The following is a 24,955-nucleotide window of genomic DNA, read 5'->3' on the forward strand; positions in this document are numbered from 1 at the left end:
CGGGAAGCGGCTTAGTTTGTTAGCCAAGCAATGACAGGCGGATGGGGAGACAGCAAACTAACGGGCAGGGGTTGGGACCGAAAAAAGGACTCACAGGGCGGCTGGCACTTTAAGGGGAGTTCGGCCCAGTCTCGCCTATGACTGATCGTTATTTTTCCCCGAGGATGCTCCGCCCTGAGGCCCTGCCCCCACCCCCCCAAGGCCTCACCCTCGCTCCACCTCTTCCTGCCCCCGCTCCGCGGCCTCCCCCAAGGTCCCTGCTCGCTGCCCTCCCACAACTGCCAAACTGCTGATCCGCAGCCCCACGGATCAGTTGTGTCTGGTGGGTGCTGAGCACCCACTGTTTTTTTCCCCATGGGTGCTCCAGCCCCAGAGCACCCACAGAGTCGGTGCCTATGCCTGTGATGGATCAGCTGCCTCCCGGCCAGCCATCAGGTGAGCCTACAAGCCACCAGTGGCTCAGTTGGGATGGAGAGGTACTGGCGCAAGATTGGTTTCTGTGGCAGGAAAGTCGGATGGTGGAAAGCTGAAGGCAACAGAGAGGCCCCTACAGAAGACCCCTGGTTAGCTGGGAAGATATGACTGATGTGCTGAATTTACATGGAAGAACTAAAGCTCAGGGCCTGAAATAGACTCCGGTGTGACACTGGTTCCTTCCTGGGCAGCCAGGCCAGCAGCCTACAGCATGGATGGGATATGAACATCCTAGTGGGTGGTCCAAAACCATGTGAATTGAGTGGGAAGAGGAGAGCCCATATAGCTGCTTCTCCACCTCAGTGCTAGCCCCGTGTGGGCAAATGCCGAGAGGTCTACGTGCCACACTGATTTAGGCTCAGAAGCCAGATGTCCCTCCTTCCCCTCTCTTCCCCCGCCCAGCCAGGACTAATGTCCGTGGGCAGCCGCAACATCCCCAGATCCCCACACTTCCCCTCGCATTGACTTCTCTCTCTCCCGGCTGCCTGATCAGACGTGCCCACGCTGCCGGGGAGGGTGAGTGCGCACTGGTGCAGCTTCTCTTTCTTTCCACACCAAAAAAAACATTTTTCTGTGGGGAAGCAAAGAGAATCTGCAGAGGGGGATATTTCTGCGCATGCGCAGTGGCGCACAATTCCCCCAGGAGTCCCACGTCACCCTTCTCTCCTGCACCCCTCAGAATGTGCATTGTACCAACCTCGTCACACTGAGCCAAACCTGGATCTCATTTGCATGGATAAAAATCTGGAGTGACCCCGGGGGCCTTCCCTAACTCAATATCACAGCATCCATCTGGGGAAGGTAAGCATGACAGACCTGGGGCCGCATCCTGATCTCCACTGGGCCCATGTAAAACTCCATCAAGTCACGCAACATAAGAGAGCCCAGAATCCAGCCCTGGTACATTTCTTTTCACCCACTAGCCACTTTGGTCTGCCTGCTCCATGCCTAGCTGAGGTCCCTGCGTCAATCCCATCTTTGCACCGAGGGGAGAGGAGCCCGCTACACTGTGGGCCCTGCCCCCAGGCCCCTGCACTAGTCACACGATCCTACCTGCACTGCCAGCACCAGGCGGATCAGGTCCACCACCACCTCTTCGTTGGCCAGCTCGATGCTAATGAGTGCCAGCATGCTGTACAGCGCCTCGTAGTGCGGCTGCACGTTGCTCTCCTCTTTGCTCGTCAGGTAGATGTGTCGGTAGAGCTGCTGGGAATGCTGCCGGGGAGAAGAGAGCGCGGCACCGCGTAAACGGAGCCCAGGGGAAGCTGGATGCAGGAGAGGCGTAACAGGAGCCAGCCAAGCACGGCACCAGTCACAGCGGCAGGTGCTTCTAGCCAGCCTTCGCTAGGTACTAGAGACGTTAGCCCCATGGCAACTCGGCTCTTGGGGAGCCCCTGCCTGGCTGCGTTCTGCCTCCGGTTGCACCTACAGCTCCCACGGGCAGAACCTGCCCCACTGACCTTCAAGGGGGAGCAGTTCTGCCATTGATACTGCGAGAGGCCGAGCACCTTCTGTAAGGAGCTGAGACCCCTCAGCTCAGCACATCTCAGAGCCCGGCTCCTGATTCCAAAATACATCCCCGGTCCGGAAAGCACACAAGGCCCACAGAAGGGAGGCAAGCACTCCCGTACGCAAGGCTGTAGGCCCTTTGCCGTCCGGCTTTCCTCCAGCTTCCTAGCCAATGTTTCAAACTAGGCTGCTTATTGGTTGTGTTCTGAGGTTGCTCCTGAGGGCCCCCCGTCACGCTGGGTCTACAACCCAAGGATTTCCCCAACGGTCCGTACAAAACCTCGCCACCAAATCCTGGCTCCACCAGGCAGCTGCCTGTGCAGATTTACGTTGAGAGATGGATGCTATAAAACTGCAGTGAGTCCTTTCTGCCTATTCCCCCACCCCCAGGGCAGATCAGCAGGGATTTGGAAGCTTATTCTCCTACTGCCAGAAACCGTGGGTTTCAACCTCAGGATCTCAACCTCAGCATCATGTCTGAGGAATCCAGAGAGCTTCTCCAGTCCTAAGATTTCACTGTCAACTTGAGCTCGCTTTTCTAGTTGCAGAGGAAACCTTGTGCGTATAAACAGGGTAGAATCCCTGTTATACAAATGAGGCGACCAGAGCATCGATGAACAGAAGGCACATGTGGAGCTTACCAGATAGAGTTTTCAGATCCTTGGGATTCTGTGGTAGTTGCAATGATTGAATGGGCGGGAAGAAGTAGGTTCATTTACTCTATAGCAACGGGGGATATTCAGGGCAGGACATTGTGTCAATGATCATTGTAAGATTATTTGTAGCTGTGAAATTATCCAAGGTAAATGCTGCCTCTGACAATCTACTGCTCAATACTGCGCACATTGTCAGGTACTACAGCATTTTGTGAAACAGCACAAAGGATTCTGGGGGGATTAACTCATAACAGAAAACAATGGATGGTCTGGGGATGCAAAAGAACATTTGTGGGGCAGTGAGTGGAGATCAGCTGTTAGAATCCAGTCAGCGTATCTCACACGATCACTGGGTGCTCCCAGGCACGGGTGGACCGAGATCTTTCCTCTCTTCTCAGCCACGCTGCTCCATGACACAGGGATCCGGGCCACATCCCTTATCCGTGTCACACGCATTTTGCGGGAGAGTGAGCTGGCACAAGAGCCGGCCAGCTGCCACCATCGAACAAGCCCCAGCTCCTACCTTCTTCATGAAGACGGTATCTTGGCGGGAACACTTGTCCACTTTCAGCTTCAGGACAGAGATGTCACTGATGGTGCTGCAGTTAAAGAGACAAGGGGGAGGGAAATCTAGGACCCAGATGCAGCGCAATATTGTAGGAGGAAGAGAACTGCCCTTCCCTTAGCCTTCTTGGTAGAATACAAATCCCCTCCTCCACTTGCCCAGCTACAGCGCCACCTACAGGGAGTAAACTAGTCTGGCAAGAACCCATGCTGGAGGCCTGTGGCATATTTTTAAAGAAAACTGAGCTATTAAGGGACGTAAAAAACTAAGCTATTGCCTGTCCATAGTCATCTGCAGTGGCCCTGTCCTATTCCCGCCCCTGCGCTTCTGTTTGCAGTTACCGTAACACTTGTATGTAACAGCATCATCTCAACTGTAAACTCCCCGACCGAGTGTCCGGTCTCTGTGTTGTGTGAGGCTCCTAATCAATGCAGTATTATATTGGGCATCTCGGCTCTGTGACATGAACACAGGCAGTAGGAGAAGTACTAGATAGGTTTCAGAGGCATTAATTAATAATCCTCACAACAGCCCCTGTGAGGACAGAAAGTATCAATCCCCATTTTACAGAAAGGGAAACTGAGGCACAAGGCAATTAATGCTCAGCATCCCAGAGGCAAATCAGCAGCAGGCTCAGTAGCCGGTAGCTGCTGGTTCCCAGTTCTAGGATTACACCCCCAGATTATACCTCTTGATATTCCTTTACGAACATTAAAACTTAACTTTTTTAAAAAGGACTGTACTAATTTCAGGAAACGTGCGTTAACGGGTGCGTATATGCCTGTCGGAACGTGTGTCGGTGCTACCACCGACGTAAAACCAGAGTCTGATCCCAGCCACAACCCTTCCGCGTGGAACACGCCGACGCACCTGACAGTTGAAAACTTGGGCCTGTTTCCGTGGCGGTCAATGAAGCTGATCAGTATCTCGAGGACAAAGAGACGCAGGTCGGCGTCTTCCATCAACGCAGCCGAGAGCAACCTGTCCAGGAAAGAGCTGGGCAGGGCTGTGAGCATGTTGCTGCACTGGAAGCCCGTGGAGACCTGCAGGTTGCACAAGGTGGAGGGAGAGCAGAAGGGGGATATTAGCCAGCGGGAGAAACGTCCCACGGATAGAAAAGCTGGGGGATGGGCAGAAGAGAGTCGCTGGCCTGCAGAGGACCTGCCCGAGCTCCACTTTAACCCCTTGTGGCACAGGGAGCGGCTTGGCATGGGCGCTTCCAGGCAGCCCCTGGGCTGGCGCAGAGACAGGCTGCACGGGGAGTCATGAAGGGCAGCGACCACTAGTCCTGCCCGCAGGCCGGGGCTGCACCTGCAACCCACACAGCGTCCCTAGCTTCGAAAAGCCAGAAAGAGGGACTGGAACTCAAACCCATGTGGCACAGCAGGGTACTAGCCACAGAGCCACCCAGCCAGTCTCGCTTTGGTACATCGGGTTTGAACACGGGTCCTGTTCTTTGCAAGAGGGTGAGCAGTCAAACCTTGCCGCCCGCCCGCCAGCCACCGGCGGTCCCAGGGCAAGGCCTGTGCTGAGACTGCATGGGCCACACCTGCTAAGGGGCCCCGTTCGTACCTGCAGGAGGGATTTCAGCAGCATTATCTGAGTCAGCCGATTCCGATTCTCCCTGCGGGGGACAAAAACCAACGGTGAACTCTGCATGGAGAAGACTTACAGAAACCCAAAGCAACCAGTCTATTCTCCGCGCCAGGGCCGGGGCAGGCGTGTTCCCTAGGGGATATTTCCTAGTGTCTCGGCCAGGCGAGTTAACAGCGCAAGCAACGGTGGCCACAGCACGAACCTTAACACTGGGGCACTCGCTGCTCAACAGATGTCACTGCCCTTGGCTCCTAGTCAGACCCCTGCAGGCCACCAGATGTAATTCCTCTCCCTCCTTAGTATTCACACCCTTCTATTTGCAGACAGTGATCCCGCAATCACCCCCGGTCACTGCACAATCAAGCTCTCCAGATTGCGGGCTTCATTCCAACATCACTTCAGTCTTGTACCAGTGCAACACGACTGAGTGCAGTGGAGACACGCCGGCTTTTCACCAGTCACTTGGGCGTAACACATTCATTGGCCTCTGCTCTGTAATGAGGCACCAACCCAGGTTTTCATCATTTCATTTTTCGAGGTAAATAAGACAAATCCTGAGGTCCCTATGGGGGGCGCTGGTCTCCACTGGGAATGGACATCGGCATAGCGAAGTCTTTCAGGGATGTGAAAAATCCACATACCTGGATGCAGTTAAGGCAGCCTAACCACCCTGTACACAGCACCAGGTCTTCTGTCCACCTAGCTACTGCCTCTCGGGGAGGTGGATTAACAGCAGCGAGTGGCTACACAGACGTACTACAGCAGCGCGGCTGCAGGTACCACTGCAGCATTTTAAGTGTAGACACAGCTGGAGTTTTAACTCCGTCCGTGCTCACTGGGTTAATTAACATCACGGGGAGTTTGCAGAAAACCAGGATCATCGTTCAGCCATTTACAACACTTCTCTCCGTGCCCTCTACCTCTGAGGCTAAATCACATGGCAGGAAGCCGCATCCCACAAGGATCAGTTGTGAGCTGTGACTTCCGTAGGAGCAAGAGCAACCTGCGGGGTTAAGGGCCAGTTCACACCCACGCCCGGAGTCAGCTTCATCTTTCCTGCAGCGTCTAGTAAGATTTGAAACCTCGCGGGGATGAAGCCGATCAGCTGATAGCAGAGCTGCACTAAATGGCTGCTGTGACTCCAGTCTGCCATCACAGTCACTGTGTGGCAATGCCTGGCTTTCACCCGCAAGGGGCCACCGGCCTGATTCTGACCTCACAGCAGGGGCACCCCTGAAGTTAGCAGGCCTGATTCTGATCTTGCACTGGTGCAAATCAGGAGCGTCTCCGCTGAAGTCAAGGGAATTACACCAGTGTAAATGAGGCTGTCCATACGAATCCGGTTACACACCAAGTGCTAACAGTCTAGTCGTGGTATGAATCTAGTACCACGCTCCAAGCCTCTTCGCCTGGTATCTATATCATCGCTGCTGCCATTATCCTGGCTCCAAAGAGCAGTTTCTTCTATTTTGTTCCTCATCTCCCTTAGTCTCCTATTTTTTTTCCATAGCAAAGAACTAAATAGCATTATTCTACTCGCTGGGGGTCAAAGCTTTTCACACAAACTAGCCACGAGCTTGAATGCTGCTCTCTGGGCTGTTGTGTTAACACAGATGGGCTGGCGCTTCATTAAATACCACAGTTATCGGTGGTGCCTTAAGATCCGACATGCCCCCTTCTACAAGGAGAACCACAACGGCTTGGCCCACCTCTCTGGAAAGCTACAGAGAGATCTATGACCTGCTTGCATGGCTTTGTCCTTCTAGCACCCGTAAGCTCTTCTAATTAAGCCACCAGACAAGTTAGAAGCAGCAGGGCGTTCGTCACTGAAAGGAGAACAGGCAGCTCCTGCACTGTCCAGCCTGACTGACATCTCGCTCTGACAGCCCTTCGGGGAGCCGCATTTGTGCTCAGCAGCGAGTGGAGGCTGCTCTTGCCTGATCTCTGGATTTAGGTGACATCCCTGGTTTTCAGTCCTTTTCCCAAATGTACTTGTACCCGGCTCTAGTCACTGGCCAAGGCTGAACTTGTGACCTGACTTACGGGGACGTCGTCTTATCTCCAGCTGTTGTGGTCTGCAGCTATAACGCCTCCCCTCTCAGCACAGACATTCCCTCCTGGGCAGGACAGAGTTCTAGCACTAGGTTCTGAGGGCCAAATTCAGCCCCTTTACTTCCCCAGGAGCCAGGCCCATCAATCAGAGCACAGAATTGACAACGTACGTATATCGACACTCCCCTTTGGAGTCAGTTACTTTGAGCACTTGGGCCGGAGAGCGGTCTCTAACCGCCAAGCTGAGGCTAGCGATCATGGTATCATCCCCCCTGGGTCAAGACAGGGAAAACGGTCTTCAATGGGAGCTGTGAACACTCAACACCCCCAACGTCAGGCCATAAGTGACTTGCTCCAGGTCATTCAGTGAGTCAGTGGCGGGGTGGGGAATACCGGCCAGGATTCCCGACTCAGTCTCCTGCCCAAAGCCCTAGCCCTCCGCACACTTCCAGCCTCTAGCAGAACAGTCAAGCAAAGCCACATGGCTAATTCTGATGATGCTACTAGTCTCCTGTGGCCATGTCTGCCTGAAAGGATGGAGATGCAGCATTAAAGCATTTAATGAGCAGCAGGTTTAAAACAAACAAAAGGAAGGATTTCTTCACACAACATACAGTCAACCTGTGGAACTCCTTGCCAGAGGATGTTGTGAAGGCCAAGACTATAACAGGGTTCAAAAAAGAACTAGATAAATTCATGGAGGACAGGTCCATCAACGGCTATTGGCCAAGATGGTCAGGGACACAACCTCATGCTCTGGGTGTCCTTAGGTTCCGAGTGCCAGATGCTGGGAGTGGACAGCAGGGGATGGATCACTCAATAATTGCCCTGGTCTGTTCATTCCCTCTGAAGCACCTGGCACTGGCCACTGTCAGAAGACAGGACACTGGGCTAGATGGACACTCTTATTAAAGCTCCGCTCTACCAAAGCTCTCTTGCCCCAGGATAATGATTTCAGTGACATACAGCAGCTACATTGTGAAAAGACAGCAAAGCGCGAGAAGGAAGAGGGAAACCCTTTGCCTGTGACACACTGGATTCACATGCCTCTCTAACTGCACCGTAAAGAGGCTTTGAAAGGGAATTTGGAGGGCGAATGCAGATGGAGAGCATGGCAGTCTGCAGTCCTCTATAGTCACAGAAATGGCCGTGCAAGCTTCCTCGCCACGGCCCTACCAATGCACCAAGCACTGACCGAGGGGGCTGGCGTGAGTCTCCACGGCCCACTCACTCCTTGGCGTCTCTGTTACTAAGGGAACCAGCTGTGGTGGGGGCTCTGATTTGGGCACCCGTCCAATAAAAGCTGAACTGAGCTCCACCGCTCATTTTATAAAGGTCACAGATGGACACTACCTACCACCGCCGGAGGCTGGATTTGAACCAGGGACCTAGAGGTGAAAGGCGTCTTCTACTGAACAATGAATCAGAGGACCAGCCCCAAGACTCAAAGGCCTTCCTGAAAACTGGCCCTGGATATGAACTAAAGTCTGGCCCGGTGCATGGCTGGGGAGGCAGGGGACACTTCCCTGGGGATCCCTGCTGGAGCGAATCCAAACCCAATTCTTGATCAGCTTCCAGTGTGTCACCCGAGAAAGGTTCCCTTTTCGCAGGAGGGGCAGGGAACGAAGAGAAGTAAATCTGTCCTCACCCAGCTTTTCCAGCGTCTATCGCGTGGTGCAGAGAAGGCAGCGGGACCTTGCTCATGATAAAGAGCATGACCTCTGACCTCTGATAGGTGGGGAGGGTGCTGGCAAAGGAACCTGAGAAGACAGACAGCACTAAGACCATGCAAGACAGTCGAGGCCAACTCGCAGGAGGAACAAACGCCCAGTTCCCGTTTCCACGGCGGACACCCGCGCGCGCCGATCTCTGCCCTGGGCGGTCAGCGGGAGTCCCATGCAGACGTCCATTTATCTACCCCACAAACCACCTGGCCAGAGAGAGCCCCTAGGCTGAATCTCAGAACAGCGCCAAGGGGGCTTCCTCCTCTGATTCCAGCGAGTGGGAGCAGTGGAGCGGCCCATCGGCATTCATGGGAGGGGTTTATTTCATGGTAGTAGCGGAGGTTTGGTAACTCGTCACCAGCACACAGCTCAGGCAATTAGCATTTGCTCTTGACAGGCATCAAGTGGAACCCTTTAGCCACTCAGAAAGCCAAAAATCAGTGCCCCAGGCAGCAGAAGTGGCCTTCAGAGCAGTAGGCTCTGGCACATCCTGCTCCGCTCAGCCACAGGCTTAGTAGCCCACAGGGTCACCAGGTCGGGGTAAGTACGTCCCGGCGTAGGGAGGGTCAGGGCCTGCCCATCCGGTGCCTCCCGCTGGGTTTGCTCAGAGTCGTGAGTGGCGAATCCGCCCCGGCAGGGTGGCAGAGGTTGGCTGCAGCCAGCCTGCGAGGGCTAAGCACAGGCAGGCTGGCTGCGGTGCCATTCACGGCATAGAGAACAAGTCCTGAGGCGCTTAGGCAGTGGCCTGTAGCAGCTTCCTCCCTCGGATTTCTCCGTCTCCCCCCAGGCCCCTGCCCGACACACGCACCCCTCCTCGAGCCCAGATCCACCAAGAACAAGGACTCCTCAGGCAGACGGCAGGCAGCCGAGCCCAGCAGGCAATGGGCTACCCCTGCTGCTGCGCCTCTGATTCACTGCTCAGACCAGAGGCCTCTGTGACGGGCCGGCCTGGCTCACAGGCATCCTGCCCCTCCACCTGGAGGCCAAACGATCCGATTCCAGCCATGTGAAGGCAGCTGCACAGACCTAGGACTGCAGGGAGGCTGGTAGCTCGTAGTTAGCTCACGCCCACTATCTCTTCTTCCTCTCCACTGCCCCTGCCCGCCTCACTGCAAGGCTGGGCCTGAATTCTGAACTCCTCCGCACTGCTCCCAAACCGCACAAGGGCAAAGGGAAATCTCCGCCTATAGCCCGAATCTCTCTGCAGTTCCCTGTGTTCAGCCCAGAGATGAGGCTGGGTTTGGGAAGTCTTGGGTGGATACTGCCCTCCGCTGGTATTCCACTGTCATTGCAAGACAGGTGCCACTGCTATTCCTCAATCCGTCTATACTGCCAAGCTAAGGACACCACCTTTTCAATCGTCGGTTTGTTCTGCACCTCGGTCCCGATTTGCAGCCCATCCCTCCAGTCAGGCTGCGAGTCTGATGTGGACAAACTGGAACCCAGATGACAGATCCATCCAAGTTACTGCCACTTATGAGCTAAGCTGGATCGATACTTCTGCCAAAGTATCGATTTCCTACAGGAAGCCAATTCACCCCTCTGGAAAATTCACAGATGAGAGAGAAGTGAAATGCAGGGCAGGGTAAAGAAGTGGGTGACAGTACCAAGAAACTCCCGGGTTTGTGCTTTCCGTCGAGCTGATTGGGAAAACCAAGCTGCTTTAAAAGAACTCGACTGGGATCTGGTTCCAGCCATGGCTGCTTGTACTGATTGTTCAGTTATAGGGCTCAGATGTCACTTTCCCCAACACCACTGCTGCACTTTCCCCTTTGTCTGGAGGCCTGACCCCAAGCCGGTCTGTGGGCTTCGACGCTGACTCACAAGTCAGGCTGGACTTACACTTTCCTGGTGTTCCCTAGTGTTAGAAAGAATCGGACTCGGGATGTGGGAACATCAGCCAATTAGATCCCGACTGGCCTGCCCTGTGACTAGAACCCGCCTGTAGCGCTGGCTCCTGCTCAGCTGACTGATTTTGCTCCTCAGCATGACATGTGATTTGGATCATTTCCTGTTTTATGGGTATCAGATCACCCTTGTCCAACCCGACCGACAGCAGCAGCAAATGACTACACCCTTATCCGAACACATCCTTGTTAGCAGAGCAGGCTCCTCCAGCCATTGGAGGACGCGATGCCCTCCCGGCACGCGACCTGCATACCTGTGGTCTTGATAACGGCCTCTTGGAACATCCTCTCTTCATGCTCCTTGATGATCTTGGTACTGACGATGGCACAGTCATAGCTGCCCGTCAGCTCGTAGTCGATGCTCAGCCGGAGCTGCCTCAGCAGGGTGTTGAACACTTCCAGCACAGTCGGTCCTGAGAAGAGCAGAGAGGGCAGGCAGAGCCATTAATCAAGAACACCACCTAGCTCTTAGAGCGCTTAAAGGTCAGTATCATTAGCCCCAATTTACAGATGGGGAAACTGAGGCAAAAAGAGGGGAAGGGACTTGCCCAAAGTCACCCCAGAGGCCGAGCCAGGAATTGAACCAACATCTCCTGAGACCCAGGCCAGTGGTCTAGCCACTACACCACATTGCTCCCATTCAGCCAACCCTGCTACCCCTGCTGGGCCATGCAGCCCCACTGTAAGCGAGAGGGGGCTGGCCACACTAGGATGTAACCTGACAAAGAAGAGGACATCCCAGGCTTATGGCCCCTGCTCTTCATACCCCAGCAGAGACACCGGGCCACGGTGGAGAGCGCCACAATTCAACCCTCCACCCTCCCACCAGTGTGAACCTCACACTTTTACACTAGCAAAGATCCCACCTCCAAGGATCCTTTCCGAGAGCACAGCCTGGGGTTTGCCAGCGCAGACGGGACCGAACGACGCTATCGATTTGTTAGCAATCTGCAGTAAGGCCCTTGTTAAACCCAACTCAACTCAAAGGGGAGTTTGGCCACCACTTTTATTGGACCAGCTTCTGTTGGGGAGAGACAAGCTTTTGAGCCACCCCGAGCTCTTCTACAGGTCACTGTCTCTCTAATATCCTGGGACCAACACAACTCCAGCTACGCTGCCTACGAAAGAGAACCTGGCGATTTCGCTATGGAGATGCACTCAGCCGCACAGAGTTGTCCAGTCTTCGAGGTGCAGAGCATGCTGGGACTCAGGACACCAAGGCTCCATTCCCAGATCCACCTGCTGTGTCATCTTGGGCAACTCACGTCACTGCTCTGTGCCTCGGTTTCCCCTCCCATCCTCTCTCTCTTGTCTATTTCAATTGCCAGCTCTTTGGGGCTGAGACCATCTCTCATTGCGTGCTGGTGAAGTGCCTAGCACAAAGAGATCCGCATGTGCTCCTGTAATGCCAGGAACAACTACCTGGTTTCTCCAAGGGTCTGTGTGTTTCTGGTGCACCTCTGGCCAGAATACACGTGACCACATACTTTTAAGGAATATAACTACAAGAAAGAAAGACACAGAAAAGAAGGGGTGGGGGCAGGAACTGCATGCAAAAGCAAAGCCCAGTAAAATCCTGATGATGTGAACCTCCTTCTCTAACAACCTGCCTGCTCATCTCTTTGTTCTACTGACCCTGTCTCATTAGCTGCTTTTTGCAAATGGGGAAATGGGCCCAGACTGGTTAAGAAACCTACCCTAGGCCACACAGTGGGACAGTGCCAGAGCCAGGAACCGAACCTAGGAGTTCAACTCCCAGTCCCCTGCAACAGACACTAGACAACACTCCCTGGCCTGCTGGGCTTGAGACACAGAAGCTCAGAGGTGGGAAACCCACAGCCCCATGGAATCCAGGATTTAAGAGAGTCTGATAAATGGACAGAACTAATTCATCTGCATTTTTGTCCCGCTGTGCGTCAGGAGGCCAGGAGTGCAAGGGGTACGGAGCACAGGACTCCTGGGTCTCTGCCCCCCAGTGCTAAGCAGGAGGAACACCACCTCCCTCCACCCCCCCCCCCCAAGGATTCTGCGATTCTACCGCTCGAAGCAGGAGCGCTGAGCACAAAGGAATCCACAGGCGGTTGCACGATCCAAATGCCAGCAGCTCTCCTGTAAAGCCCATAACCCCAGTCTGCACGCGCTCAGCTCACCCCGGATAACCAGCCAGTCCACCAGTGCATAAGGCCAGGTGGGCTCAGGCAACATTAGGGGCACCTCCCTCGGCCCAGCCAGGTCAATGGAGTGCGGCTGCTGCCTGGAGTGGCAGCAGGGGCAGACCCTGGATGTAAAAGCCTTGCCGGGGAGTCCGCCTCTCCAAACACACCACTGGCCACTCTCAGATCTTTCCAGCCGGGAGTCAGAACAAACCAAAATCAAACCACTCACCCCCCACCTCCTGCTCTCTGACCTGGTGCCCCCCGGTGCCAGCTGCTGGCAGTGCAAAGGGAAGCAATGAGCCAGGCTGAACCATGCCCTGATGACACAACACTGCCGGCACCAACAATCCGTCCGCCCCGTGTCTGTCTGCCTGCCTCATTTCCGTCCCAGCCGCGTAGGGGTTTTATCCCCAGCTGGCATCTCTGCAATGGGTTTCAAAAGGAAACTGACCAAAATGCTTCCAGACACTACAGTGCAGAGGCCTGCGCCGGGCTAAGCTTTCGCCACGGCTCCCGGGGCTGCCATTTCCGGCTCCTGAGAACCAAGCTCCCACCGTGCCTCTAGGATCAATTACTGCTGCAGGCCTGAGCCTGCAGGGAATCACTCCAGCCCGGAGAGGCACAGGCGCTGGAGGGAAGGGGAAAGCCATGGGAGCGCCCTCCAGGCACGATGGGCGGCTCACTGGACCGGATCCCTTCCTTACCCACTGATCCCGAGGCCGCGATGACAGCTGCCTCCGACAGGACCTCCACGATCCCAGCCCGCACCGTGGCCGCGCTCTTGCTGTTGGCATCCAGGTGTCCCAGGAGCTGCTGGATCACCAAGTGGGAATGCTGAGGCTGGAAGGAAAGCAGAGAGTGAGCCGCGCTGATAGACGGCGGCTGAGCCAGGCCGATCGTAGCAGTCTGGGGGCAATTCCTGGCTCGGCCATCAGCGCAAGAAAGGGAGGCCTGGCAGTCAGCACCTGGCAGATGACACCGGCGCGAGGGCAGAATCCAGCCTTCCCATAGCAGTGCTGCCTCTACAAAGGCGACAGCAAGGCAGGCAGCGGAGCACACAGGGAACGGGGTCACTTCTGCACAGAGCCTTTCCTGACCGCACAATGGTTGTCATGAAATACGGACACACACAGCACTGAACTATTGACTGCGTTTGTGGAATCTTCCAGACCAGGCCAAATTCTGTGCCCGCCTGCAGCCCGTGTAATCCCACCGACGCCAGGGAGGGGGCAGCAGGAAGGGGAGCCGGGGAAGAATTCTGTGGCCAATCCCGCAAGCGCCGAGATCAACGGAACACCAGCGAGTGATCAACGTGTCACTCCTAACGGCACCCACTACCTCGAGCTCAACGGATCGTTCCATGCACGCATTAGCACGGCCACAGACATGCAGGCAGGTCGCCTGGGAGGACAGAATCAGGGACCTTCAGCACCAGAAGCACTGGTCTCTGCCACCTGATCGAAAGGGGACCATCCTTAACGAGGGGCAAGTAAGGGGCTGGCCCAGCCAGAAGATGTGCTCACACAGACTGCACCTGTGTATTTATGGAAAGAGGCGCAGGGAAATATACTGTGTAGAGAACAAGCTTCACTGACCCAGGAATACACGGGATGACTTTTCGAGCTACTAAATAGAAATGGACGTGGAATGGAAACATACTTATGAAAGTCTAGTGCACGGAACTTCAGTCAGGAGATGTTCATATGGGGGAAATGATTTACATATGTATAAAAGCCCCTGTCATGATTAATCCTGTATGCGGGGTGGTTGTAATCGGGTCAGTCCCTGGAATGGGTTCCCTAGGGAGGTGGTGGAATCTCCTTCCTTAGAGGTTTTTAAGGCCCGGCTTGACAAAGCCCTGGCTGGGATGATTTAGTTGGTGTTGGTCCTGCTTTGAGCAGGGGGTTGGACTAGATACCTCCTGAGGTCCCTTCCAACCCTGAGATTTTATGGTTCTATATTCGAGAGATGAGGTGCGGGAGGTCATATCTTTTAGTGGACCAACTTCTGTTGGTGAGAGAGAAACTTTTGAGCCTCATGAAGCTCTTGTTCAGCTCTGGGAGAGGTACTGAGAGTGTCACAGCTAACTTAGCACTGGCCCCTCACAATATGTGCTTACTACCTGTGCTAAACTATCTGTCTGATCTTGTATTTCGCTGTGACGCTCGGAGTATCTCTCTGACCCAAAGAGGAGCTCTGCGTGGCTCAAAAGTTTGTCTCTCTCACCAACAGGAGTTGGTCCAAAAAGTGATTGATCCTGGGTATTTCTGAAGGGAGAATGTATTGATTGTATATCCTTCCAACGAGACCTGGTGAGTTATACACCCAACGTTTCGATTTTGGGAAAAAAAGATGCATTTTATAAAACCTAATGTAAAGATAATGGGCATCGTGCAGTTTACAAGATAAAACATGCAATGAAAACAGGGGCCTTCTTTAATGTAAGCGTTCCCCAAGGACAGCAGGGCTGAGCTGGCAGGAGAGAGCCATAAATCAAAATTAACTAGAAACAAAAGTGACACTGACATCTGAGGTACCCTATCCCTGTAGTACCTAATAGATTGATCCTGACATCATCACTGTGAGGCAGGGCAGTGCTACGGTCGCCATTGTACAGATGGGAAACTGAGGCACGGGGAGGCTAAGTGACTCGTACATGGTCCCACAGGAAGCCAGCGGCTGAGCTGGGAATTGAAACCTGGTCTCCCCAGCTAGTGCCCTAAGCACCAAGCTGTCCTTCCTCTCCGTTCGCCCGGCTGTGCAGAGTGGGGAAAAGGTTAAATAACCTATGCGCTGGGTGAAAAGTAAATGGGCTAAGTGACCACAAAGAAAGGAAGGGAGACGACAATCCAGACAGAAATATATTTTCATTAGGATTCAAACAAAGATCATGGAAACATTTCTAATGACCTTAGAAAACAGGGTTCTAGAAATCCTAACAAAACCTAAATCTGGGGTTTAGCTCAAACCAACCTCAATCCCAACTCACGACCTCCTGAGGTCCCTTCCAACCCTGATATTCTGTGATCCTAACAGCGTCACCTAAGAGGGGCTGGCTTCAGAGCAAGAAGGGGAAAAGATAAAACCCAGAGTCATAGAAATGTCGGGCTGGAAGGGATCTCAGAAAGTCATCGAGTCCAGCCCCCTGCACTGGGGCAGAACCAAGCAAACCTGGACCACCCCCGACAGGGGTCTGGCCAACCTGTTAAAAACCTCCAGTGACGGGGATTCCACAATCTCCCTTGGAAGCCTGGTCCAGAGCTTAACTCCCCTCAGAAAGTTTTCACTGAATATCTAACCTGGCTCTCCCTTGCTGCAGATAAAGCTCTCTGTGGACATGGAGAACAATTGATCCTCCTCCTCCTTATAACGGCCCTTAACATATTTGAAGACTGTTATAAGGTCCCGACAGGCTTCTTTTCTCAAGACTAAACAGGCCCAGTTTTTTTAACCGTTCCTCATCGGTCCTTTGATCACTTTTGTTGCTCTCCTCTGAACGCTCTCGAATTTGTCCACATCTTTCCTAACCGGTGGCGCCCAGAACTGGACACCGTGCTCCTACTCCAGTACTTCAGCAGCACCAAGCAGAGCGGGACAATTACCGCCTGTGTCTCACATACGACACAGGATGATATTAGCCTTTTTCGCAACTGCAGCACACTGTTGGCTCATATTCAATTTGTGACCCACTGCAACCCCCAGATCCTTCTCAGCTGTATGTCCCACAAAAGGAGTTGGGCTCCTGACAGTTCCCTCCTAAGTGAAGTATGTTGCGCTTGTCTTTACTGAATTTCATCTTTTGGATTTCAGACCAACTCTCCAATTTGTCAAGGTGGTTTTGAATTCGAATCCTGTCCATCAAAGTGCTGGCAACCCCTCCCAGCATGGTGTCATGTGAATACTCTCCTTTCCGTTCTCCAAAACACTGGACAGCCCTGGAGCCAGGACACACCCCACAGGGCCGTACTGGATACACCTTCCCAGTTTGACAGCAAACCTGTGACAACTATTGTTTGAGGAGGGTCTTTCAAGTGGTTGTGAATCCACCTTATAGTAACCTCATCAAACCCACATTTCCCTAGTTTACTGAGACTGTCACTGTGTCAAAAGCCTCACTGAAATCAAGGTCTCCTGTCTAAAGCTTCCCCCAGCCACTTGGCCAGTGACCCTGCCAAAGAAGGAAATTCAGCTGGTTTGCCATGATTTGCTCCTGACAAAGCCACGCTGGCTATTCCTGCTAACCCGGGGGTGGCCAACCTGGGGCTCCGGAGCCACAGGCGGCTCTTCAGCAGTTAATATGCGGCTCCTTGTACAGGCACCGACTCCGGGGCTGGAGCTACAGGCGCCAACTTTCCAATGTGCTGGGGGGTGCTCACTGCTCAGTCCCTGGCTCTGCCACAGGCCCTGCCCCCACTCCACCCCTTCCCACCCCCTCCCCTGAGCCTGCCGTGCCCTCGCTCCCCCCCCCTCCAAGCCTCCTGCACGCCACGAAACAGCTGATCGGGAGGTGTGGGGAGGTGCTGATCGGTGGGGCTGCCAGTAGGCGGGAGGCGCTGGGAGCGGGGGGGGGGGCTGCTGCCGTATTATTGTGGCTCTTTGGCAATGTACACTGGTAAATTCTGGCTCCTTCGCAGGCTCAGGTTGGCCACCCCTGGGCTAACCCTATTCTCCTCCAGGGGCGGACAAACTGACTATTTCACAATTTGTTCCGGTATCTTTCCATATCCTACACACGGGTGTCAAATTCTCCCCTCACTCACCTCCATGCAACATCTTGCTAAGCCACTGGGGCTCCGCGGGAGTGGCTGAGTGCAGAATTGGACCTGTATCATTTTCTCCTGTCTGCACAGTTTGTGCTTAGCCTCGGGCGGCTCCTTTCTCTTTCTGCAGAGGCAGGCGGCGTGCACTGATGGAACGGCAGCAAGCTGGAAACAGGTAGCTCCCAGTGGCTCCCATGACGAGGTTTTCCACCCTATTGCCATGCCAGCTAACTCAACGGGAGGTTGCTTTGCACTAACAGGGAAAGAACGGCTGCCAAGGGAGAGAGACAGGCTGTGTTCCGGTTCCCCCACGAACACGGTCCTCTAGAGCGGCGTTTTATTGGCTTGCAGAAGAGGGTTGTTAGCCCTGGCCAAATTCCAAGGCAGGTCATTGACCCCTGCCTAGGTAACACCTCCCCGATATAGCAATGGTGGATGGGACCCCCTGGCCTAAAGCATCGCTGCTTGTTATATCTGCAACGCCCAGGCTGTGCAAGACAGGAAATCTCGGGGCCACATTCTGCCTACCCCCAAGTGGGTGCACAAGGAAGGGCTCCAGGAGTTGATTGCCAGGGGCTGGCCAGAATCCCATTGGGAACCATAGTCCCTGCTAGCCACTTCACATGCACCAGCTCCCTGAGGAGGGCAGGGCCATGGCCCTGTTGGCCAAACCGGCTAGCACGGCTGGGAGCACATTGAACTAACTACCACTCCAGCATGAGCGCCCCAGGAGCTCTGGCTGTGTCAGCCTGAATTCCTCCTGGGAGCTCCAGCCTCATGATAGGCCCTTCTTAGTCCTTCTCCGGCGTGCAGGGCAGGATCCTGCCACAGCACAGCGAGGGGCTCTCGTTACTTACCGCACCGGGCTGCGAGCATGTCTAATGAACGAGGGAAGGGAAAGACAAAGGCAACAACAACAGGACAAGGATTCAACGTACTCCCGGATCCTACAGTCCCGACTCAGGCAAACTCTCTGACTGACTAACAGGTTTAGGATCGGTCACTAGGGCCACAGGTAAATCACGGAAGTAGTATGTTCTAGCGGCTAGAGCACAGGACTGGGACTCAGGAGTCCTGGCTGCTAATCCTCAGCATATGGCCTTGGGCAAGTCACTTACCCTCCGTGCCTCAATTTCCCCATCTGTAGCGTGGCGGTAACAAGCCTCCCCATCTTTGCAAGGTGCCACGTAAGGGCAAGGTATCAGTATTTATAGGCTGATGTAATTTGCAAAGAACCATCTGATAGCAAGTCTCTGTGTTGATACATACAGATTAGTTCCAGGAAATTACTCACACTGTTTTATATAGAGTGCAACAAATCTGTCCATCGCTGCCAGAGACTGCATGCAGTGGTTACTCAGACTTTCACAGTGACAACAGGGACAGAAGCCAGATCCTTCTCCTCCAAAAGCACAGGCCTTCACCACAGTTAGCAGCACCGGACCACTGACACGCACGTGGTGCAATTCGGATTCCTTCTAGCAGGGAGCACCAGGACACACACTCACAATTCATTACAGTACTGAAGTGACACAAACCGCCATCTCTCCAGCGGCTCACCTGAATGGAGTACATGATGATCTTAAAGCAGCGAATAGCAAACGTCTTTGGCTCCCAGAGCGAGTGGTTGTCTAGATGGCTTCAGGGAGAGAGAAGAGAGAAGAGTGAGTTTAGCAATTACAGAGGCTTGTAGGCTTGCTGGTACAACAAGCAAAGGCATCTTTTCCCTTTGCTCAGAGAGAACAGCAAACAGACAGCGTGGGAGGCAGGTGACACAGAAGCAGTCAGAGCAGGGCGCAAACTGCCAGCTAAGGATCAAACCCTGTAAAGAGCTAATTTGCCTACTTTTCCCCCCCAATTCCCTCCCAGGCTCAGGCGTTGCTCACTTTTAGGGGTGAGTCCACAGCTTGTGCTCACGGACTTTGCCCCTGTATGGCTGGGACTGGGACCTAGGAACTGCTAGGTCTTTATCCCAGCTCTGCCATTCAGTCCCTCTGTATCCATGGACAAATCGTTCCTCTTTTCTGTGCCTTGGTTTCCCTCCTCACCTGACTGGGGCTGACAGTAGTTACCCGCCCAGCAGGGGAAATAGTCGTTGGGAGGAGGACATTACCTAACACGTATACAGCACTTGGAAAAGTGCAATGCCCTACGTATTGGAACAAATCCACAGCCCCCAGGACATCAGAGCTGTCATTCTGCTCCAGGGTGTGGCCACTAACTTCAAAGCAGCAGCAGAGATGGAACTCGGCCTGTCCTGATCCGGAAACGCAAGCCCCACTCCCACCTGAGCTAAAGGAGACTCTCCAGAACCCACGAGCAGTCTAAGGTTTATGACACACAGTTGAGTAGATCTGATCAGTTGATGATTACCTGTTCCGTTCATTCCTTCTGAAGCACCTGGCATTGGCCACTATCAGAAGACAGGACACCGGGCTAGATGGACCATTGGTCTGACCCAGTCTGGCCGTTCTGATGTTCTTATGAGTCCATTACATACAAAGAGACACTAGGGCTATGTCTACCCTACAATTTTAAGCTGACCTATCTTAGGCCAACTTACAGCTATTGCAGTAATTACTGCGGTGGCTGATGTCCACCTTACCCTCCTTCTGTCGGTGGTGCGTGTCCTCACCAGGAGCGCTTCCATCGACTGAAGAGGGGCACTGTGGGGGGCCTGAGAGCCAGGGATCTCAGCGCCGCGTAGCTCCTTGCCAGGAGCTGGAGTATAGTCACCCAGGGCTTCTCACTTCTGCACCCGGGGTCCGGTCAGCTGCCGTACTCCTTGTGGGGAGCCAGGACCCCAGGGGGCAGCAGGGTTCCCAGTGGGGAGCAGGGAGCCCTGGCGGCAGCCCATGCCAGGAACCTGGGTGGCAGCTCGGCTTGGAATAGAGACCCAGCAGCAACCCGGCCAGGGAGCCAGGAGCCAACTTTTTCGTCAATTTCACAGCTCCAGCTGAGCCATGACATTGACAAGACCGCCAACAGCCTGTGTAAGGAACACAGTGTTTATACAGGCCCTGCCTTGCCCCAACCATACCAACCTAAGCCCTTCGCCTCTCCTGGAGGTGGAGTTATGATGTCGGTGTAGCAGGGCACTTACATTGGCGGGAGTGACCCTGTAGTGTAGACTGACATAGTTAGGTCGACATAAGCTGCCTCATGTCAACCTAACCCCGTAGTGTAGAACAAGCCTCACTAATTCACAGCAACATGATTGTTCCTTCTGATCAGTAACACGAAAGGGTCCCACTCTGGGACAAAAGGGGATGAGGAAAAGTGAACACAGAGAGCCAGAGGGCCCAGCAGAGGAGAGATGCGGGCAGGGTGGAGGGACAATCATCTGACCAAGTGACTTACATGAGAACAGGTTTGATGGCGTTCTTAATGTTACCGTAAGCCGCTCGCCCCAGTAACTCCCGCAGGCACCTTTCTGCCAGCTCAGTGGGACTCTCTTTCTCCTTTTCAGTTGCTTGCAGGGGAGATGGAGAGCGGCTGAGAGAGAGCGAGAGAGAGATTAAGCCTCATCCGTAGAACCACTCAGTACAGCAGCAATCAAGGAGACCGATTTTAACCCACTCATTCTCCCGTCCCACAACGCGACGCTCTCGTTCGCTTTCCAACACCGCGCTCCCAGCGCTGCCTCTCCTCTGCTGCGAAGGACGCCGGCATCCAGAATATAAACACCGCCCTTTGGAACGGGAAATCTGGGCCTACAATGAGAGTCATTCTGCCTCCCTAAACTCCAGCTATGTTAGTGGCGCCTCACATCTCCTTCCAGGTGTGGCTCTGAACCATGCAGAATAAAACTGCTGTGCTCTGCTCCAGGGGGGCTGCGCTTCAGTGATCAGTGAAGGGATCCCCTGTGCGCAATGTATCTGTTCAACAATCTGGGCTCCTTTGATACGAGAGCTGATCTATAAACAGAAGGGAGCTGACTATCGGACCCCGCCCACACGGCCCTCTCCCACCCACGCAGATCCTAACCTTTACCAGCGCCACGCGGCTCAGATGTACCATGGAATGGAGGCAGCCAGTGGGAAATTCCTCTTTTCTGACAAATTAGGGTTCCAAGTAAAAGAGCGAATTTGGTTCAGAGTTTAAGAGGTGCCTAGTTTATTCTACAATGGGCCAGTAGGGGGAGCTCCGACTCTCCCCTTCCCCACCAAAACAACATGCTTTGTGCTTTATACCCTAGGCCGGGCATAACACGCTGGAACCAAAGATCCAAGCTCCTGATGAACCCAAACAGCAAGGGCTGTTTGGCTGCAATGGTGGCTGGCACTGATTGCTTGAGAAACCATCTTCTTCTAAATCACCACCCACAACAGCTATGTGCTTAAGAACCTAAGAGCGGCCACACTGGGTCAGACCAATGGTCCATCTAGCTCAGTGTCCTGTCTGCCGACAGTGACCAATGCCAGCTGCCCCAGAGGGAATGAACAGAACAGGCAATCATCAAGTGATCCATCCCGTCGCCCATTCCCAGCTTCTGGCAAACAGAGGCTAGGGACCCCATCCCTGCCCATCCTGGCTAATAGCTATTGATGGACCTGTCCTCCATGAACTTATCTAGTTCCTTTTTGAACCCTGTTATAGTTTTGGTCTTCACAACATCCCCTGGCAAGGAGTTCCACAGGTTGACTGTGCTGTGTGAAGAAATACTGCCTTTTCTTTGTTTTAAAGCTGCTGTCTGTTAATTTCATTTAGTGACCCCTAGTTCTTGTGTTATGAGAAGGAATAAATAACACTTCCTTATCTACTTACTAAACCCCAGCCATCATTTTATAGACCTCTCTCATATCCCCCATTAGTCGTCTCTTTTCCAAACTGAAAAGTCCCAGTCTTATTAATCTCTCCTCATACAGCAGCCGTTCCATATCCCTCATCATTTTTGTTGCCCTTTTCTGTACCTTTTCCAATTCCAATAGATCTTATTAGTGCCACCGGAGGATGGACGGGACCACGAGGGTGAGTGGGGTCAGAGCTTCCTTAGCCATTGGCCCGTGACTGCGGAGCTCAGATCAGAGTGAGGAGAGACCCCAGCGCCTTGAGAACAATCTGAAAACACCCCCCCATCTGCCTCAGTTTCCCGACAATAACAGCCATCGCCCTGGGGCAGGGCGGGGAGAGAAAGTTAAAATACGAATCATGTTTGAAAAACGTCTGGCACTCGGGTGCCATGGCGACGGACGCCGCACAGACCCCTGTGTAGGTAGCCAGACAGTGAATCGGGGCCAAGGAGGCAGCAAAGCACCCAGCTCGCTGCTCCCAGCCAGCCCTGTGCGTCTGGCCCACGGGGCAGGAGATGGATCTTTGGTCTGCAGTGTGTACCTGTAGGAGACTGTCCATGTGCCACAGACTCCGCAATTACAAAAACAACACGTGCATCTGGGGAGCCAAGGCGAGAACCCCCATCCAAATACACAGGTCTCAACCACTTCCGCTAACCCCTTTGATGGGTCTGTGGGACCTGCTGTTTCCAAGCCCGGGCTTGAGTGTCCACACTGCACTACAACTGTTGGATCCGGGTGTCTCAGCGCTGCTAATGCATCCGTCCTGCACTGGGCTGACCATTTAACGCGGGTCTGCAGCCTGAGCTGTGTCCACGCTGCAAAAGGAGAGGGCTTGGATCTATCGCGGCAAGACTTGGGCTCTGACCCACCCCCTTAGCAGGGGCCCGAGTCCTCCCTGCTTGCTGACCCGAGTCACACTGATTTGTGTGTGGTCAGAAGGGAGACTTGGGCTCCATGCGCACTATAGGCATACCCAGAAAGGTTCCTTTATTCCTTCTGGGAGCCAACCACTAGAGGCCAGTGGTAGACACCCAAAGCCAGGAGACTGCCGTGTTTTACACGCCACAAATGCCTATTTGCATATGAAACATGGGGCTTTGTGCGCTCATTCAAAAGTCAGACCCCCCCAGAGCCAGAACCTGCCCTCGCTTCACCCAGTGCAAATCCAGAGCAACTCGCTGCCTACTCAAGAGTTACTTCGGACACACCCGGGCACCAGGATCTGGCCTTCCGCTTGGACCGTTTGCTTATGCGAACACCATGAAGGGGTTTTAAGCCTGAACACTTGATTTCTGAGGCATCTTTCCTAACCGTCAAAATAAACCAGGCAGAATTCATGCACATGTCCCCTTCTCGCCAGCAGCATCCAAAGACGAGCGGAGGGAGGGATAACTCAGTGGTTTGAGCATTGGCCTGCTAAACCCAGGGTTGAGTTCAATCCTTGAGGGGGCCACTTAGAGATCTGGGGCAAAATCAGTACTTGGCGAAGGCAGGGGGCTGGACTTGGTGACCTTTCAGGGTCCCTTCCAGTTCTAGGAGATAGGTATATCATTATCACCTGAGTAATTTCCCTTAAAAATCCCTGTCTGCTTGTGAAAGCCCAGCAGGCTGGGGTGGACACACCTGAGGCATAGGATGGGGAAGGGAGAGAGAGAGAGGTTTTACCTAATCTCCTGTCACAGCTTGCACCCTGTTTATGGGGCAATTAGAGAGGAGAACAAGCTGAGAGTCTTATCTGGCAAATGCACAGGTCTGTGCCTTCACCCTGACAGCTCTGTAAAGCAAGATGAGCTGCCTCAAGCTTCCCTTCCCTTCACCTCTCTGTGCCTACGTTCCCATCTGCAAAGCGGGGTAACACCACAGCCTTTGTCCTGTCCGTTTCGACTGCGAGCTGCTCAGGGAAGGGACGGCGTCTGTACAGCAAGTAACACAACAGGGCCTCTAACAGGGCCGGCTCTAGACCCCAGCGCGGCAAGCACGTGCGTGGGGCGGCCCTTTCCCGGGGGGGCGGCAGGCTGGGCCGGCGGACCTGCCGCAGTCATGCCTGCAGGAGGTCCACCGGAGCCCCGGGACGACCGGACCTGCCGCAGGCATGACTGTGGAGGGGGCGCTCGTCCCGCGGCTCCAGTGGACCTCCCGCAGGCATGACTGCGGACGGTTCGCTGGTCCCGCGGCTCGGCTCAAGCAGCTGTGGGAGGTCCAGCCGAGCCGCGCGACCAGCGGACCCTCCGCAGTCATGCCCGCGGGAGGTCCGCGGCTCCGGGGCGCCTCCCGGGCATGACTGCTTGGGGCGGCCAAAAACGTAGAGCCGCCCCTGGCCTCTAAGCACTAACATCATAATGAAGAACTTTCCCAGCAGGCAATTTCAGTCCTGCAGAGAGAAACCACCACAAACAAAAACTCGAGTTGCCTCATTTTAAGGAAACTTCCGAAGGCCCCGAACCGTAACGCCCAATAAATAGTGTGTTTGAGAGAATGTAAGCAAACCGGAGAGTGGGTAGCCGGCTACAAGGCAGAGGGCGGGGAACCAGGGCTCGCGGTTCTGCCACTAGCTAGCTGCAGGACTTGAGAAAGGCACGGAGTGAATCACTGATCCGCAGAAAACATTTTTTTTTTCCCCCAGCAGAAACTTTTCAATTCGTTCAATTAAAAGTGATTTCCGCCCCCCCCCCATCCCAACAGTTGTTTGTTTTGTTTCATTTTGAGGTGTTAGGTTTTTCAAAAAAACAAACAAATAAAAACATACATACGTTCTCAGCG

The 24,955-nt window shown here is 54.0% G+C and overlaps 1 protein-coding gene across 10 annotated transcripts in view; it reads right to left on the reverse strand.

Moving 5' to 3' along the window:
* Nucleotides 1-24,955, reverse strand: part of EFR3B (EFR3 homolog B) — a 150,924-nt gene that overhangs the window by 10,606 nt on the left and 115,363 nt on the right. For all 10 annotated transcript variants that reach the window (XM_045011253.1, XM_045011248.1, XM_045011252.1 and 7 more), the window contains 9 exons: nt 20,760-20,894; nt 18,960-19,038; nt 13,344-13,479; nt 10,738-10,896; nt 8,501-8,612; nt 4,777-4,828; nt 4,075-4,247; nt 3,163-3,238; nt 1,528-1,689 (listed from right to left, as the gene is read on the reverse strand). In XM_045011253.1, coding sequence (XP_044867188.1) covers nt 1,528-1,689; nt 3,163-3,238; nt 4,075-4,247; nt 4,777-4,828; nt 8,501-8,612; nt 10,738-10,896; nt 13,344-13,479; nt 18,960-19,038; nt 20,760-20,894 — 1,084 coding nt within the window. The remainder of the gene's footprint in view (nt 1-1,527; nt 1,690-3,162; nt 3,239-4,074; nt 4,248-4,776; nt 4,829-8,500; nt 8,613-10,737; nt 10,897-13,343; nt 13,480-18,959; nt 19,039-20,759; nt 20,895-24,955) is intronic.

Source organism: Mauremys mutica, chromosome 3 (assembly GCF_020497125.1).
Source record: "Mauremys mutica isolate MM-2020 ecotype Southern chromosome 3, ASM2049712v1, whole genome shotgun sequence".
NCBI classification, from domain to species: Eukaryota; Metazoa; Chordata; order Testudines; family Geoemydidae; genus Mauremys; species Mauremys mutica.